A 17329-nucleotide genomic window follows, 5' to 3' on the forward strand; every position below is an offset into this window, starting at 1 on the left:
GCACTTGTTTGCGGACTTGAAATTATAATATATATGTACTTACTCGATGATTATGCACATGCGATCCGATTAAAACATTCAATGTTCACAATCTAACATTACTCATCTAATTTTTCGACTGCAACGCAAGTTTTTGCAACTTGTTTGTGGATTTGCGATCGGAAGTGATTCATAGTTGGCGCGCGCAGGCCCCACCGCAATCAGTCGCACTCGACGTGGATTCGCCCGGCGCCAAGCAAGCGCCCGCAGCGCCCCCGCCCGTCGAAGTCAGTCGCATCGAAAACACGACACGAACGAGAACGAGAGACCCAGCGACATGTAAAAATGGAGATGTGCCCGAAGTGCTCTTCCGATATCGTGTCAACGGGCGGCGGAAAATCAGTGCGTCGATCCGGCGAGGGCGCGAACTAGCGCGCGCGCGATACAGGTACGTCCGGCGGTGGCGCGCCGCGTGTGCAACTTGTGCGGACTGGCGAGGCGGGCGAGCGAGCATCTCGATTGGGCGGATACTGAATATACACACGGTGTGCGAATAGGATAAGTGCGTGGACGAAGACACCGAGAGTCGCAATCGGACGCCGTGAAGATGATGTATTGAAAAGTATACATCATCTTCGCTGGTGGTGTGGTTGGCGGCGAGCGCATCGGCGGCGGACCGTGTACGATCGGTCGTTGTTTATGTGGAGCATGCGAGCGCAGCACGGCGGGCAGTGTCGGCAGGTCGCGGTTTGACATGGCCATTGAAGCAACATGTGACCCAAATAATGACGATTTGACAAGCTTTGAGTTTCAATTCGCTGGCGAGGGTTGCTTTGCCCGGTATCACCACCGATACTGCCCTTGCCCTTGACGTGCCGTTTCGCCCGGTGCGCCCAGTGCTTGGCCCAGCCGTCCACGCAACTTGTTGAACATGCCCACATCAAATGCATAAGTGTAGTGTCGCGGTCTGAAACAGACAGAAACAAGTTATTTATTAATTACTCCAAACGCAACCAGCTAAACTAAGAATTATTTATACATCTTCCAGAGGAATTTGTATTGTAAATCATTGTGATTCCGAGAAGTTAATTAAAAACTAATTCTGAGACACTGTCTGAAGTAGAGAAAAATCATATTATTCCAGTTATCAATTAATTATTACTCATAGACGCGTTAAATTTACAACCACAGACTGTACTATGTGTTTTAGAATTAAATCTACGTTTGACTAGATTGTTTACAATAATATATTTATTAGCTGTTTGCGTAAGTCTGATAATAACAATTTTCAAAAGTATGCAACTTGTGCAACACAAATTTTTATACAAAATGAAAAAAATTGTGTTTGGAGTGAATAATATTAATACTTAGTGCTTGTTTCAGTCACGTGTACTACACTTATGAATTTTGTTTGTGTTTTATATAGAAACAGGCTTCTTAACGTTTGCTTTTGTTTCATTTGCAGGTGGAAGTGTAGTCATGCAGAAATAGTCATGCCAACATAGCATTTCTTCCACTAAAACAAGAAAAAATGTCCAGGCACAAGGTGATAACCAGTGACAAACTACAAGTAAAGACAATTTTTAAATTAAGTGACTGATATATCTAAAAAAATCTCCACAAACACACGCAACCTGCACACAACCTACAAGATGTCCGACAACACAAGGCACATCGTGCAGGTGTACGTGGGGTCGCTGTCCGACCTCTACGAGGCGCTCTCCGTGGAGGCGAGCAAGCAGACGTCCGCCGAGGAGATCGTCACCTGCATCGTGGAGCGGCTCTCGCTCACCGAAAGCCCCACGGCGTACGAATTGGCGGAGGTGATCGGCGACGATGTGGGCGAGGAGTGCAAGGTGCGCAGTCTCGGCCCGCAGGAAAGCCCCGTCCAGCTGAAGCTATTGTGGCCGAAAAACCTCGCCACCGAGAGCCAGTACAAGTTCTACTTGCGCGAGAAGGCCAACGACTACATGTGGCCGGACAACTTCGTCATGGACACCCAGCTAGTGAAAGACTACTTTCATCGCTTTCTCTATCAGCCGAAAGATCGGGAGTATCCTGACCTGTGCCAACTGCCCGACTTGAACGAAACCACGCTGCTGGAGAACCTGCGGAATCGTTTCGAAGCGGGGCATATATACACCTATGTGGGGAGTATTTTAATATCTGTCAACCCGTTCAAGTTTTACCCGATCTACAATCCCAAGTACGTGAAACTGTATCAAAATCGCCGCTTGGGGCCGAATTTACCGCCGCATATTTTCGCGGTGGCGGATACAGCGTATCAGTGCATGCTGAAAGATAACAAGAATCAGTGTATTGTTATCAGCGGCGAGAGCGGCTCGGGGAAGACTGAGAGCACCAACTTTTTGCTACATCACTTGACCGCGCTCAGTCAGAAAGGGTCGTATGGTAGTGGCGTGGAGCAGACGATACTCAGCGCTGGGCCAGTGCTGGAGGCATTCGGCAACGCCAAAACAGCACATAATAACAATTCAAGTAGATTCGGCAAGTTTATTCAGGTGAATTATAAAGGCAATGGTATGGTTCACGGCGCCGTCGTGCAGAAATACCTCCTGGAAAAGTCAAGGATATGTATGCAAGGGCGCAACGAGCGTAATTATCATGTTTTCTATCATCTGTTGGAAGGCGCCAGTGAGCAGGAACGTTCACAGTTGTACCTCAAGAAGGCACACGAATACAACTACCTGAATCGTAGCGGATGTTCCACTTTGGAGAACGTGGATGAAAGCTACGAATTCTCCCGGTTGAAACAATCGATGGAAATGGTCGGTTTCACAGTGGAGAAACAACGCCGCCTGTTTTCCGTACTCAGCGCTGTTTTACTCCTCGGTAATGTTGAATTTCAACCGCGGAAATCAGCGTACCATCATGATGAGGCTGTCGGAATCAAAAATCCCGAAGTGGTTGCACTCATCTCCGACCTGTTGCGCGTGAAACAGGAGACATTGATGCAGGCGTTGACGGCGAAACGCGCGCGTGCTTCCGGCGAGACGCTTGTGATCAATTATCGCCTGCCGGAGGCGATTGCGAGTCGCGACGCGATGGCGAAGTGTCTCTACGGCGCACTGTTCGATTGGATTGTGCTGCAGGTGAATCACGCGCTGCTGTCGAAGAAGGACACGCTGCGAGAGCATCAGGGCTATTCGATTGGTGTGCTGGATATTTTCGGGTTTGAGGACTTTGGGCTGTGCAATAGTTTCGAGCAACTTTGTATAAACTACGCCAATGAGCATCTGCAGCACTATTTTAATCAGCATGTGTTCAAGTATGAGCAGGAGGAGTACAGGAAGGAGGGCATCAAATGGAAGAATATCGATTTTATGGATAACACTGGATGCCTGCAGCTCATTGAAGGCAAAGTCAATGGTTTATTGTGCATCCTAGATGATCAATGCAAGTAAGTGTCAGAGTTTTTATTTTGAAAATGTTTAGTTTGGATTTTATTCGAGTTTTTAGGTTATGTTTTATGAATCCTTTGATTTTTATCTCTCAGGACTGTTCTTGGAACATTTTCTTATGAAATAGATTAAAATAGATATCCAGGAGTTAAATTTCCTATAAAATATAAAACTTTCGTAGTTGTTCCAAGAAATCTTCATCAATATGATATAAAACGTTTTTCTTTTTTTCTTTAGCAGGAATATGTCTCCTGGTTTATTTGAATTAGAATAGAACCTGTACGTTTTATGAGAAAAGTTCTTATCGTTTAGACTTCATCTGAATTTTTGTCGGTGCTTTCAAATCCATTACTCTTCTTGTATTCCAATTTCCGGTACTTGTTCATTATAGCCATATGCACTTCGCAGAAAATTACTTAATATTTTTACAAAGAATAATCCTTTTTATTTATTCAAATAATTAATAAAAATATTAACAGCATATTTTTTAAGCCATTTTAGTGAAATATTATTAATTTCTACGAATTTTATTTTAAAAAAATTCGATTTATGTCAAACAAATATGTATACGGTTGATAATGCAATTTGTATTTCCTTTCCGTGTTCATATAGACTTTTCTCCGACATACCTGTTGATATTCTTGTGTAATTAGCTCATTTCTTCAATATTGATTTATTTACTCACGCCTACAACCTGCAACAGTCACGCTGTCGACCTGTTAAACTGCATTCGCAGTCGAAACAATAGCACGCGCCACATTATATTCAATGCATCTAATCTGGTTGCCTATTTTTAGTTTTCCGGGCGCAACCAACGAGACGCTCCTGCAGAAATTCAATAGCGTGCACAAAGACAATGAGTTCTATCAGAAGCCGCAGAAGAAGGAGGCGGCGTTTATTATTGTGCACTACGCCGGCACCGTCAAGTACCAGGTGACGGAGATGCGCGAGAAGAATCTGGACATGATGCGCCAGGACATTGTCGGCGTGCTCAAAAACAGCTCGATGGCGTTTGTGCGCGAGCTGGTAGGCGCCGATCCTGTCGCCGTGTTTCGCTGGGCCATCGTGCGTGCGTTCTTTCGCGCGTACTTTGCCTTCCAGGAGGCTGGACGTCGGCATCGACAAGGGCGCGTCGATGGCAACAAGAACAACATCCAGCAGAGATACCAAAGGAATCATGTGCCCAACGACAATATCATTAGGTATGTATGGACTTTGTTGTTGTATCAGAATGAATATTAACTTAATTTAATATTAACATGAGCACCATCGCTATTAACAACTTGAGACGATTATAAGATGGCTGACGATTTTCTTTGATATTCTCTAGCCATCTTGTGACAGTTTCCGCTGTGAACCTCACTATAAATCGAATCGCGTAAGTTTGAAGTTGGCCCGCAAGTCGGTTTGGACGAGTTTCGTTAGACTCCTCACACATCTCATCTGTCTATTTATGTTGGCGGACATTTATCGCTGCATGTCGAAAATAATGATATAAATAGCCTTTGCGAGATCTATCGCAATAATTATTTATTTATTCATTTGCATTTGGCCCGTTTGTGAATGCGTTTGTCGCATGCATTTTACAAGCAATATTATTTTATTGGTTATGTCTGTTAATGTGCTCTATTTTCCATCGTATTTGTTTTGTTATAGCGTCAATTATCGCTGATGTGTGTTCTGTTTCGTTTCGTTTGTTATAATTGTTTTACGTTTGTCCCATACAGCAAGCAGCGCAACACGATAGCGTTGAATCGTTTGAGTCGCAACAGCGGCAGCGATGCGGACGCACCGAACAATCACAACCGGCTCTCGTGGCCGCAGTTTTACAATCGCGGCAAGGCGAGCACGGCGAGCAAAGCCGGCGGCAACGATGAGGGGCGCACGCGAAAGGACGCTGCCGTAGGCGGTGGCGGTGGCGGTGGTGGCGGAGGGCCGCACGCGGCCGCCTTCGAGCGCGTGATGTGTCCCGATCAGGCGCGCGTCATGCAGCGAGCCAATCAGATCGTTATGTATGTACTCAACGTTTCTTTAACGCGCGTCGGGCTGCCGGCGGCGGCGGCGGCGGTGGTTGTAGCTGGTAGACACTGGGTGCTGGTCGTGGGTGGCGGATATTTGACGCACTTTGATCTGTTTTCTTGAATCTATTACACGGGTAAAATATAGCTTCGCTTGTGGAGCGCGCAGCGGAGAATAGCTGATAATTTTATGACATTGCACATTTACCTTTCTCACCAGGAATTTTGTGTTTGATGACGTCAAGTTTCCAGTAGGAGATCAAACGGTTTTGGGAATATTTTGATTACGCCTGCCCGAATTATTACATCAATATATCATTTTATAGATTATTTTCTTTGCGCGTGTTTAGAAAATGTGCAGTCATAATAATTCGCAGTTGTTTTTCCTGCGCACACACATTCAATTTTTTTGTGAATTAATTTTGACCGCCCATTCGTTAACAATTCGCATCAGAAGCTCTGTGTACAATGTCTTATGATATTTAGGTGATGCTTCAAGGACATAAAAGCCTTCTTGGAAACGGTGGCGGTTCATCACCTCTTTACTGCTTTGTAATCACATTTATACATAGAATCATCGTTAACTGGTTTTCTTGGTGAATGGTTGTTGTTTTTCTTGCTGGATTGACTTTGTGTGCTAATAAATCTCTCTCTCTGTAAAGGCATGTAAACCATGCATGTAACATTTTCCAGCGTGGTTTTAACTGGGATTTTACTTTGTGATGCAAAATTCTTTGAATCGTTGATCTAAAGTGATTTATTTTCGCAGGAAAAACAAATCGTTTCGACCGCGAGAGCGTGGCCGCAAGGGGCTGAAAAACCTGCAGTCGGTGAAGACGCTTGCCGGTAAAACAGGCATCACCGCTGCCAATCAGGGCCAGCTGGGCAAAGCGCGCAAACAACCGATGACTGTCACCGCTCAGTTCCAGCAATCGCTGCATTCACTCATGGATACTCTCAATCAAGCGAATCCTTTCTTTATTCGCTGCATCAAATCAAATAGTCGGAAGGTCGCAAATGATTTCGACGAGGAAACCGTGCAGAGGCAGTTGCGGTACACCGGTATGTTGGAAACTGTCCGCATTCGCCAGGCTGGATTCAATGTTCGATTAACCTACGACGAGTTTATTCAACTATATCGGATCCTACTGCCGAAGGGGTTGTTGAGTTCGCAGAATGACGTGCATGATTTTCTCGCCACGTTGAATTTAGATAGGAAAACTACCAGCTGGGAAGCAGTAAAGTGTTTCTGCGCGATTCCGTCAAGGGTAAACTCGACAGTCGACTGCATCAGCAGATTATGGCTAGCATCGTGCGGCTGCAGCGGTGGTTTCGGGCATGCCTGGAACGCCGGCGATTCTTGCGGATGCAGCATGCAGCGATTACGATTCAGTCGTACTGTCGCATGTTTTTGAGTCAGCGCAATTTTCGAAATGCTGTCGCGGCGGCCATTAAAATTCAAAAGCAATGGCGGGCGTACGCTGTGAGATCGTGGTATCAGCGCGAAATGAAATGCATCGTGAGGATACAGGCGCAATGCAGAGGCTACTTTGCGCGGAAGGCCTTCGAGGATAGGAAGGAACAGGCGTTATTGCATCGGAAACATGTAATTTTTGTGGATTTATATCGTATTTCACGATTATTCATTTTACTCTTCTTTCAGAGTAATAATATATCAAACATCAAATTGGCATATGGTGATTCAAATGAGTACGTAGTTCTTTTTCTTTTCATAATTTTATATCTATAAAAATTGGTTCATTACATACTTTTCTTGCTGGCAGTGGGTACAAGTCGAAATTAGATATATTAAATGATCAGCCTCACGCCAAAAATAAGTATGTTTTGATACGATTTGGAACGAATTTGTTTTGTTTTCCGGCGAGTTTATTGTGATAACATTTTGCAGAAAGAGTCGAATTCATTCGATGGAATTCGTTTCGGATGAAGATGACGAAGAGGACGATCACAATTTCACGCAGAAGGCGGCATTACGCTCCACTCAGTCATTGCCGAGCGTGACGACCACCAGACAACCTGCACCTTTCAATATTTATAATCACAATAGGTCAGTAAACCATTATTCCACCATTATAAACCGTATTATTCGTTAGTGTCATGGATGCTCGACAGATGGCGCCACCAAAGCAGATTTAATAATTATAATATTTGTTGCTTGACGGATCAAGATTTAAGATTTTAGCACATATTTTAATATACCGCGGGGGATATGGAATCGTTCTCGAAAAGAACCATTTGGTTATTTTAGTTTATGCCGGAGTTTTAAGTTATTTGAATAATACTTCTCTGCCAAGTTCTGATAAAGCACATGAGTATATAAGCAAATCGAAATGCTTAACCGGTTGGAGGTGTGTGTCTGTGATGGCACAGCTGAACATTGATCGCTTTAGTTTGGCAGATCTGCTCAGTGGGTGGCGTCACGTGGTCGATCTAGGAGCCATTGGACTCTACCGATGCCGCAGTTCGGTGCTGTGCTCGCACGGAAGGCATCCAAGACTTCTCGAACGTCCGCCATTTCCAAATTTGGGGGGTTAACGGATAGATTGAATATTTAAGACACCTCCATATACAGGCACTGCAGTTTAGCAGTCTGCCATTTTTTCGTTAAAACAACCCCCAATCATGATTATGTATGAATATGAATTTCTTGTTTTACAGACTTGAAGATATCAAACAGGAAGGTACTGTTTTAGAACAGCCCGCGAAACGGAAATTGGTGAAAAGCGTTGATATTAGCGAAGCTTTTTCATTGGCTCCGCGAAGGGGCAGCGGGAATTCATTAAATACCGCGCATCATACGCGTACATCGCCCTATCAAGACATGAATGTGCGTGACTTGTCGTACATGATGACACGTACGAAAAGCGAAACTGATTCAGACCCGCCTACAACGCCACCCTATTTAGAATATAATTATTTGAAGCACATGCCCGAACGACCCATCAAACATATTGGTGTCATTGTCAATGTCAAACGAGAACCGCGCACCGATTCGAAACTGGTCAGTTTTCCACCCATCCGCCGAAGCAGGGATGATTTGGTGCGAATAGAAAAGGCTACCGAGATTTTGGATAGATACGCGGATTTAGAATTGGAATTGGCACCGGATAAGGCGAAGCAAATACTGGTCGAGACCACGCACATACCAAAACCACCCTCACGCAACGCCCGCACTCAACGGCGGTCGCAAATCGTGCGAAGTTTAGGCGACGACATCTGCGATCCAGCAAGTGTCGATCGGAATCCAAATCTGGGCACCATTGTCGAGTGCCAACAACATAGTAAGATTCTACATGCCAGCAACAAGCTCACCAAGTCCGAGACGGACTTTAGCTACCCGCACACCGCATCACCGAAGCGCACGCGCCCCGGTGAACAATTTCCACAGATACGGCGACGAAATTCCGACCCGGCAACCAAAACGACGATAATCGAAAACCCCAACGGTACGCCCTGGGTTGAATCGAAGACTATCAATGTGGGCGATCATTCCTTCCGGTTGTCACACACGTCCAAGTCGAAGCCGACGGACGACAACTGTTTCTCGTGCAATAAGAATCTGTATCCGGATCCGGGCCACAAATGTCTCGTGTGCAAGAAGACTTTTCACGTTAAATGCATTCAGAATCAGTTGGTTAATAAGATTCCTTGTATAGCGGACAACCAGAAACCGCGGCGGAAACAACGGAAGTCTTCGCGTGCGCCACAGGACTTTGCGAAACACAACAGCAATTTTAAGAAAACCGGCACCTCTGAATTCACCGACCGTACCGATCAGATTATTTCGGACGCTAAAGAACTGGAAGATATGCAGAACTTTATCTCCAGTAAAATCGTCAAAATTGAGAAGCAAGCTGGTGAAAAACCCAGCGAAGTCGACAGACTGTTCAAGCAAGCACTGAGAGAGTTTAAAGATAATCTGGTGCAACTCTACAGCACGGCGAATAAGAACGGAGCCAGCTTTGATGCGTACAGTGTGAAATACAAGGATCTTATTGCGAATTTCATGCAAGCGATGGATACAGTCTGTCAGCGCGAGCAGACGGACAAAGATTTTCCAGTCACAATGGGAGTGAATGCTTTCAGGGGTTTCATGAATGAGTTTATGAACTCACGTGCGGATCAAGAGAAACCCAGCAAGAGTAAGAAAAAGAAAGAGAAGAAGCGAAAACAGGAGGAGCGCACGCTTTTCCACGGACATACCTTCCAGTTGACAATCTTGCAGATTCAAACCGTGTGTGAGATCTGCTCGCAGAGACTGATGTGGCCCATTGAACGCGGGCTAGTGTGCCAATCGTGTAAGCTAACTTGTCATAGAAAATGCTACCTGCGGTGTCAGCGTTGCGTGAAAGATAACGCATCGATTGATGCCGATTCCAATAAACTGTTCGCTGTTCCTCTCGAGTCTTTGCTCGGCGACGATGATAAAATACCCGTTGTGATTGAGCGATTGTTGGCGACGATAGAGAAGTTCTTCCTGTACACTGAAGGTTTGTATCGAAAACCCGGCGTTAGTTCCAAGGTCAAAGAGTTGAAGCAGAAAATGGAAGAGGAGAAAGAAGAGGTTAACTTTGCACAATATCAAGTTCATGTACTAGGCTCGGTATTGAAATGCTTCCTGCGTGAAATGCCCGAACCACTTTTGACTTTTGAGTGCTACGAGAACTTCATACGCGTTGCGGGTATGACCGATGCGCAGGAAAGAGTGTCGACGTTGTATGATATGTTGAAGAAGCTCCCAACCGCCAACTACGACCTCATGGAGCGTTTGATCTTCCATCTTGCACGTGTAGCGCTCCACGAGGAGGTAAACCGAATGAGCGCTGCTTCCTTGGCGATTGTTTTCGCTCCTTGTATTCTACGGACAAACAAGATTGTACCTGCACAGGACCATCTCCATGACATCAGCAGCCAGACGCAGTGCATAGAGACGATAATCTCGGAGAAGATTCGAAAAATTCGTAGCACTTTGGATGATATCGACACGTTGGACACCGCTTGTCAAGCAGCGACAAATCGTCTGTCATCTCTGCGAAGTTCGAAGGTTTTCAGTCCGGATGAATTGTTGCCGACGCAGTCATCACTTGGCCAAGCCGGGAATCTTGTCGACGAGGAGGAGAACCTCTTGCAGAACCACATTCATGACATTCTGAAAGAGAAGGAACATCTCACGTCGACGCTGCCGATGTTGGCGCATGCTACCTCTGATGATGACATGCTGTCGACGGACGGTAGCTTCGACGACATCTTTAGCGGTAGTTCCGTAGGCGCTAGTGAGCAGAAAAGACTGAAGGGCCCCGTAATACGCACCCTCTCCGCCGGGCAATCCATTCCGCCGAAACACCTCGGGTACATGATTGATCAGGCAAAGATTGTTGACGATTGCACTGAGGACGCCCCAATAATGGTGTGAATCCCACGACGCATGCGAATCGCACTCGAAGGTAAACTATTTTCAAATTTGAATAAAAGACCAGCGAACGAACGAACAAGTACTATTTGAGGATTGTAGTGTTGTACATATTTAAATGAGAAACAGTAAAACTAGATATGAACTAAGTGTAAGACTACTGAACAAGATGTGTTTATATAGTATTGTCTATTTTTATGTATAAACACTCAACGTTGTTATTTCACAAGTGAAACACTTTTGGGTGGCGACAACTAATCTATGTGTGATATTTTATTTGCACACTGGAAACAAACATTTACGTTTTTCCTAACAAATACAACAACCATAACCTTTGTATTTCTTGTAAAAATTTATTTTTTCATGACTTTCTACTGTAAAGTGATACATATATTTAAATAGCACTTATATATTATATAAATGGATATATATTTATAAATTCAGCCAGGAATACGCGCGCGGAATGTTTGAGGTCCGTTCGCGTATGGTTTAATTGCAAGAAACGTGTCAAAGTTTTGCGAAATGCGGACTGATTTGAATGGAGAACGCGGTACTTTGTTGTTATTGTTATTAAATGTGATTTTCCCTTCTTATGCTTGTGTTTCGTAAGCAGGGTATTGAATGAAAAAAACTAACACAAAAAATCTTATGACTATTGAACTATGAATATTCTCGCAATATTATTGAAAAAGTACGAGACATAACTAAACTTAAATGAATTAAACGTTGTTAATCAATATATTGTTAAGACACAGGCAAAGCACCGACAAGCAATCGCTACGGAATGGACGTTTCTATTACATAGGTATTTATTAAACATGATCGGGAGTCTTTCTTTTTTGTAACTGGAAGTCACTGTAAACGATGTGTGAGGATTGAAAACATACTGTTATAATACTCAAGAAAACCCAATAATGTATAAACGATCATTTTCCCTCTCTTCATTAGCAATATGCATTCTTCTTCTCCATCATCACAAAACAATGCGACTTGTTTCGGTTGGAAAACGTGTTCATGCTATCAATTTTTCCACTCAGACAAGCTTGCGCCGCAGAAATCAATCAATATGTTTAAAAGTGTATCATTAAATTTAAAGAAAAAAACACGTAGCATTTAAGTTTGACGAGAAGGAATTATTAAGTAAGCGTTATTTATTATATTACATATATTAACTCTAATTTGTTTAACTGTTATTTGCTCACACGGTTCAAGACGACGACGACGATGCGAGGAGGAGGTGGCGAGATGATTGTAAATTGTAATTTATAGTTTTTAAGTCGGAGCAAAATTCGTTTGAGCGTGTTAGATGCCGATTATGTTTACTTTAGAGAATGATACTTAAGTTTTTACACGATACACATTATTTTACCTGCTAACTAACCCGCTACGAATAATCGAATTACTAATTGAACTGACAATGTTACATTAACAACAAATCGTTTTTAATTTGCATTTTTTGTTTGTATAATTTTCAACACACATTCGACGCTTGCACGAGATATATATTTATTGTTGCGTTAATGTTAACGTTTGAATATTAACAACTATTATAAAACACATTATTACATTACGGATATAATATTACTGTGAACTTTAATATTTTGACTGACTGGCGCGACGTGGAGCGGACATGACGTGTTTATTTCGTTTTTATCGTATTATCACTTGTAATAAGCGCGGAAGCACACACGCGAATTATGAATACATCATATGAAAGTGAATCAACTAAAAATCGATATAAACAAACTTATTGAATGTTTAACTTTAGACTTTATTGTTGTGCGATGACTATGATGAAGGGCGCGCTCGCGCGTGCACCCGGGCAAATTTTGAATGAAATCTAAATTTAAAAAGCAAACAAATATAAACTTGAGTATATTATGAAGAAAATAAAAATGAAAATATCTATTATACCAAATGTTAAGCGATAATTAAATTGTTTATATTATTATAAATGAATATGAATGTAATTCAAGACCTTTGTAAATATACTTTTTTCATTTATTGAAGAATTTTACTATTACCTTTATGGTAGAGCAGGATTTAGTGCAAAAAAGTTTCTCTACGGCTTGTTTTTCATTGCTTACACCTAATTAAATGTAAGCATTTAAGTTGAAATAAATTAGAATCAAATTTAAGGGTTTTTAAACATTAATTTGGAGTTTTTAGCGTAATTTTGACTAATTTTTTTGCACCGAAAACATTAATTAAGTGTGTTGCCTACATTAATGTTTAAACCGAGCTGAATATTAAGGACAAATCAGAAAACAAAGCATTGAGATTGATTCTCATAATTATTTATAATTATATTTTTGATTGGAATGGCGCATATTACAAAATTAATTTTCTTTTTAATTTATTTTTTGAAATACATAACAGAAATTCAAATTTAGTTGTATAATATATGTGTAGATGGCGCTGCATGCACCAATGCCACATTAATTCGCGAGGAACCACAACACACGTTGCATATATTGATAGGTATTTCATTTCATTAAATTTTTACTTACATGTTACAATTAATCATGTCTTAAGTAAATTGTGCGCCGTCTGTAACTTGTTACACATCAATCTAATACCGTTAATCATCCTGGCGTCGCGAATATTACAACATCAACCGTAAATACGGAAGGCGCCGTCTTCAGAGCGCCAGGAAGAACGGTAAGCAGATAAACTAAAAGAATTACTCAATAATAATTCGTTCTGGTTAAGTTACCAAAATTCATTTAAAATTAATTTCTTGATTACAAATACTTTCGCCGTGTGCATTTTTTAATATACTGAATAATAAATAACTGTATCTTGTTAGGTCAAGATTGACATTCAACATTCGTGCGAACCACGTGATTTTTGTTCTAGATTTGCATTGCTATTGTAATAAACTTGATCGTTTTTCAATGTTAGCTTGTGTGCAAATTTATTGCAACGATTGCGCAAATATTTGCAAATGTGCGGTAGAAATGAGCGAACGCGTCAAATGTACCCGCGTATTTGTTTTCGCATAGATTCTTGGGCAATATTCAATATAAACACAGGAAATGGGTTTTTTGTTGTTGAATATGGTTATTATAATGTCGCGTCGTACGTCGCACATTACGTTATTACCTCGTGTTGGATAAAAACGACTGGCACGAGGTCGCTACGAGTAGAATGCTGGAAGTCGTGAAATACACCAATTATTGACATTTTAAAATGTAATTGATTATTAATTAGTATTAAGTAGGCATTAAATTAAATTTCTATCATTTTTATTTGGTCCATGATGTTTTATTTAAGTTCTGGGTTATCTTAACAATAACTTAAATATATTTATTTACTTTTGTAATAATTTAATGTTCTAGCGCAGAGTATGCAAAATAATTTCATTGTACTTCACTTTTTATTCAAAAATCTAATTTGTTTTATTGCTAATATAACAAGACCGCTAACATTCGTTGAAGAGTTGTAAATATTCACAAAAGAGAAATTTATAGTTTTGCAGGTAAAAGTGGTACTTTTAGCCCTTTACCTGCCAAAATAAAATTTTAAATATTAAATACTTACCTATAGTAAACCAAGGACGCATGAAAGACTTAAAGGGAAAAGAAGTTTTGAGGTTGTGAATATTTTGCATAGAAACAAGTTGGGTCTGAATGACGATGCATTTGCTTAGTGATATATTGACGATTTGTCACGGTAATACGCATTTGAAGCTTCTCTATAAGTTGTAAAATTTAAACTGTCCTTTAAATCTACACTTTCCTTCCAAAAAGTTTTTAAATACGTAAATTTTTACAAATGTTTTTGCTAAAAATGCTCATTTGCTATGCTGATAGCTGTAAACTGAAAAAAACTGTTAACTTGATTTAAATTTCCATGTAAATGTCAAATTTTCAACTTTAATTTAAATTTAATTATTTTTACGTAATGCTGAAAATGTATGTTTTGTATCAAAAATTTCTCACACTTTTCACACATGATTAACACCACACACCGCGTAATTTAATCCCCTTTTCATATCCTGCCGGTTTGGCAGCTTCACATTCACCAGATTTTAAAATTTCGTACTCGCAATTTTTTTTCTTTATACACACAAAAAAGATACGTGGACAAAGCAATCGATTAACGAAATTAAAGAAGAATCTACCAAAACGTCTGCAGCCGCTTTGTTTGGTCCTCAGTGGCCGAAAAAACACATTCCATAATCGGGCGGAATTAAATTCAGCCAGCAGAGCACACAGAGTACACAGCAATTTCAATTACAAGCGAAAATTCGGGTCGTCCTTTTCTTCGTTTTCATTCTGTGTGCTGGGTGCTGGGCCTTTGATGTTGGCAGCATAAATGGCGATTCGATTCATTGCACCGGAGAACCGGACTCATCCGATTCATCGAAATCGCTTTCAATCTTTTGCTCTGCTCGCAAATCTTTAACTATTTTCCTGTGTTTAGTTAACTGGGCTATTTATGTGTTACTTATGGAGGGTTTCTGATTCTACCTAGATCTTGCTCTAGTGTTGTTTGGGGACCAGGTGTTCAACTATTGGTGTGATTGTCAAATGTGGAGAAATTTCTAGAAATAAGTGAATTTTGAGGCAGAAAAAAATTATATTTTTTTGTTTCCAAGTTCCTATAACGTTTTATTTTAATTATTAAAGTAAAAATGTTTTCTTTATTATATTTTCTTATACAATTCACATATTCTGTTTATAAATTGAATACTTTTGATAAAATTTCTTAATTTTACTCCTCGTTTCATGTCATGTTACCATCTTCACTCTACGCCAACAAAATGTGCTTACTGATCGAACATGCACGCTCTTTACATTTTTCGCTGCGTACTTTACCTTACCTGGAACCTTCAGTTTGCTTTGGAGCCTCGGGTGTCACACAGGTATTCAACGCGGTTTGAATGAGGTGATACCTCTCGCAAGTCTTCGGCCCGTTCGGGGTCTCCCTACGGGCCGCCAGCAACCAGGGGGACAAAAGACGTTTTGCATTACTCCGAGAATATGAGAATTGACGCTATTCCGTTGCGGGCCCGCACCTGGCCTAGCTATTTAACATAACACTGAGGCGCTGCGCACAGAGGCGCGCGTTGTTGTAATCGTCATAATGAAAACGTTCAAAGCGGATCGGCGCGGGAAGAAATGAATAGGAAGCGAGTGGAAAGCTGCGGAAACGAGCAGACACAAGATGTGAAATCACGAAAACAAAAATCATGTTTTTAGGCAGTTTAACGGTGTAATTTTAATGTAGACAACCCAAAACACAAAATAACACAATTTAATAGCTCAAAATCTACTTTAAACAATATTTTTCCATTTCAATCATGGACTTTGTCTTTACCATATTGAACAAAATCGCAATTGCGATGGTTATAAATATAGTTAGAAGTGTTTTGTGTTTACACACCTTCAACGTGTAAAAATCCCAACTAACAAGTTGTCGCACTCATTCGCAGCAAAACGTGTAAAATGACTACAACGCAATAACTACATTCCAGTTGTACGTTGACGAATATAATATTTAAAAAAAATCATTGATAAGTTTAATAGAATCAACATTTTTTACTCGATAAGGAAATATTTGAGAAAAATGATCCACCGCGTTGCGTAAGTAGTTTATCTGAAAGTTTGCAATGTTTACACACGATTTCCGTGTTTGCGACCCACAAGTCCTCAGCTGGCGAAAAGCGAAAAGCATCCGTTCGCGCGAGAACAGATTAGAGGTGCACGTGGTTTCTTGTGCAAACAATACTCGTGGATCGCTGAACGTAAACACTGCCAACTTGAGGTAATAGTTAAAAACTATCATAAACTACAAAATTATGTATGTAATAGATTGTTGGGTGTAGTATAGTATGGTGTTCGACTAGGTAGTGCAAACAAAACGTTCATTTACAACTACATTGTGCGAACTGTTAACGAACTTAAAATTATTCACCGCCAAGGAATGAGGTTTTGCGTTGATTCTTTTGCGCTACACGAGCTCATGTGATAGCAAACAAAAATTGCACAGCTGTTATGAATGAATTGTTCAAATGTTGGAATGTAGTTAAGTAAAAATAGGAAAAATTCCGGAAAACTCGGAATTTACGTAATTACTTTTCCAAAAACAGAATTTTAATGACATCATGTGCTCATGCACTTTATTTTTATTAATTATTATACCTAGTATTGTTGAAACTTTTTAAGTTATTGCATAAAAATCGTATAATAAAATAATTGTTAATTGAATCTACGCACTAGGCACGTCAGACGCATTTGTTTTATGTAGTAGTTTTAAGTATAAATAATTTTTGAAGTTTTTGACTTTGGTGCTCACCAAGCGTGCCCAAAGGTCGACCAACGCGAAGACTATTCATGGTGCAACTCACTTGAACACTCACGCATTCGAGTCGTATAATCAAAGATGTTTCTAATTCTAATTAAACGCCGAGGCGCAAATGCGAAGTAATTAGGCAACCAACTAAACACAAACCTTTGAACTTCATCATTCAT

At 41.0% G+C, this 17329-nt stretch overlaps 1 protein-coding gene across 1 annotated transcript; it reads left to right on the plus strand.

Moving 5' to 3' along the window:
* Window positions 1-250: 250 nt before the first annotated feature.
* LOC135801448 (unconventional myosin-IXa-like) lies at window positions 251-12854 on the plus strand. The gene is given in 9 exon segments (XM_065314949.1): window positions 251-524; window positions 1445-3400; window positions 4199-4603; window positions 5129-5413; window positions 6189-6631; window positions 6634-7025; window positions 7083-7129; window positions 7329-7487; window positions 8099-12854. Coding segments are annotated over 8 exon segments (6255 nt in total). The 5' UTR covers window positions 251-524; window positions 1445-1631; the 3' UTR covers window positions 10854-12854.
* The last annotated feature ends 4475 nt before the right edge of the window (window positions 12855-17329 follow it).

Source organism: Atheta coriaria, unplaced genomic scaffold (assembly GCF_025399875.1).
Source record: "Atheta coriaria isolate IRGN ID8LTWV9N9 unplaced genomic scaffold, Caltech_Dcor_3.1 hic_scaffold_10_pilon, whole genome shotgun sequence".
Classification (NCBI taxonomy): Eukaryota; Metazoa; Arthropoda; class Insecta; order Coleoptera; family Staphylinidae; genus Dalotia; species Dalotia coriaria.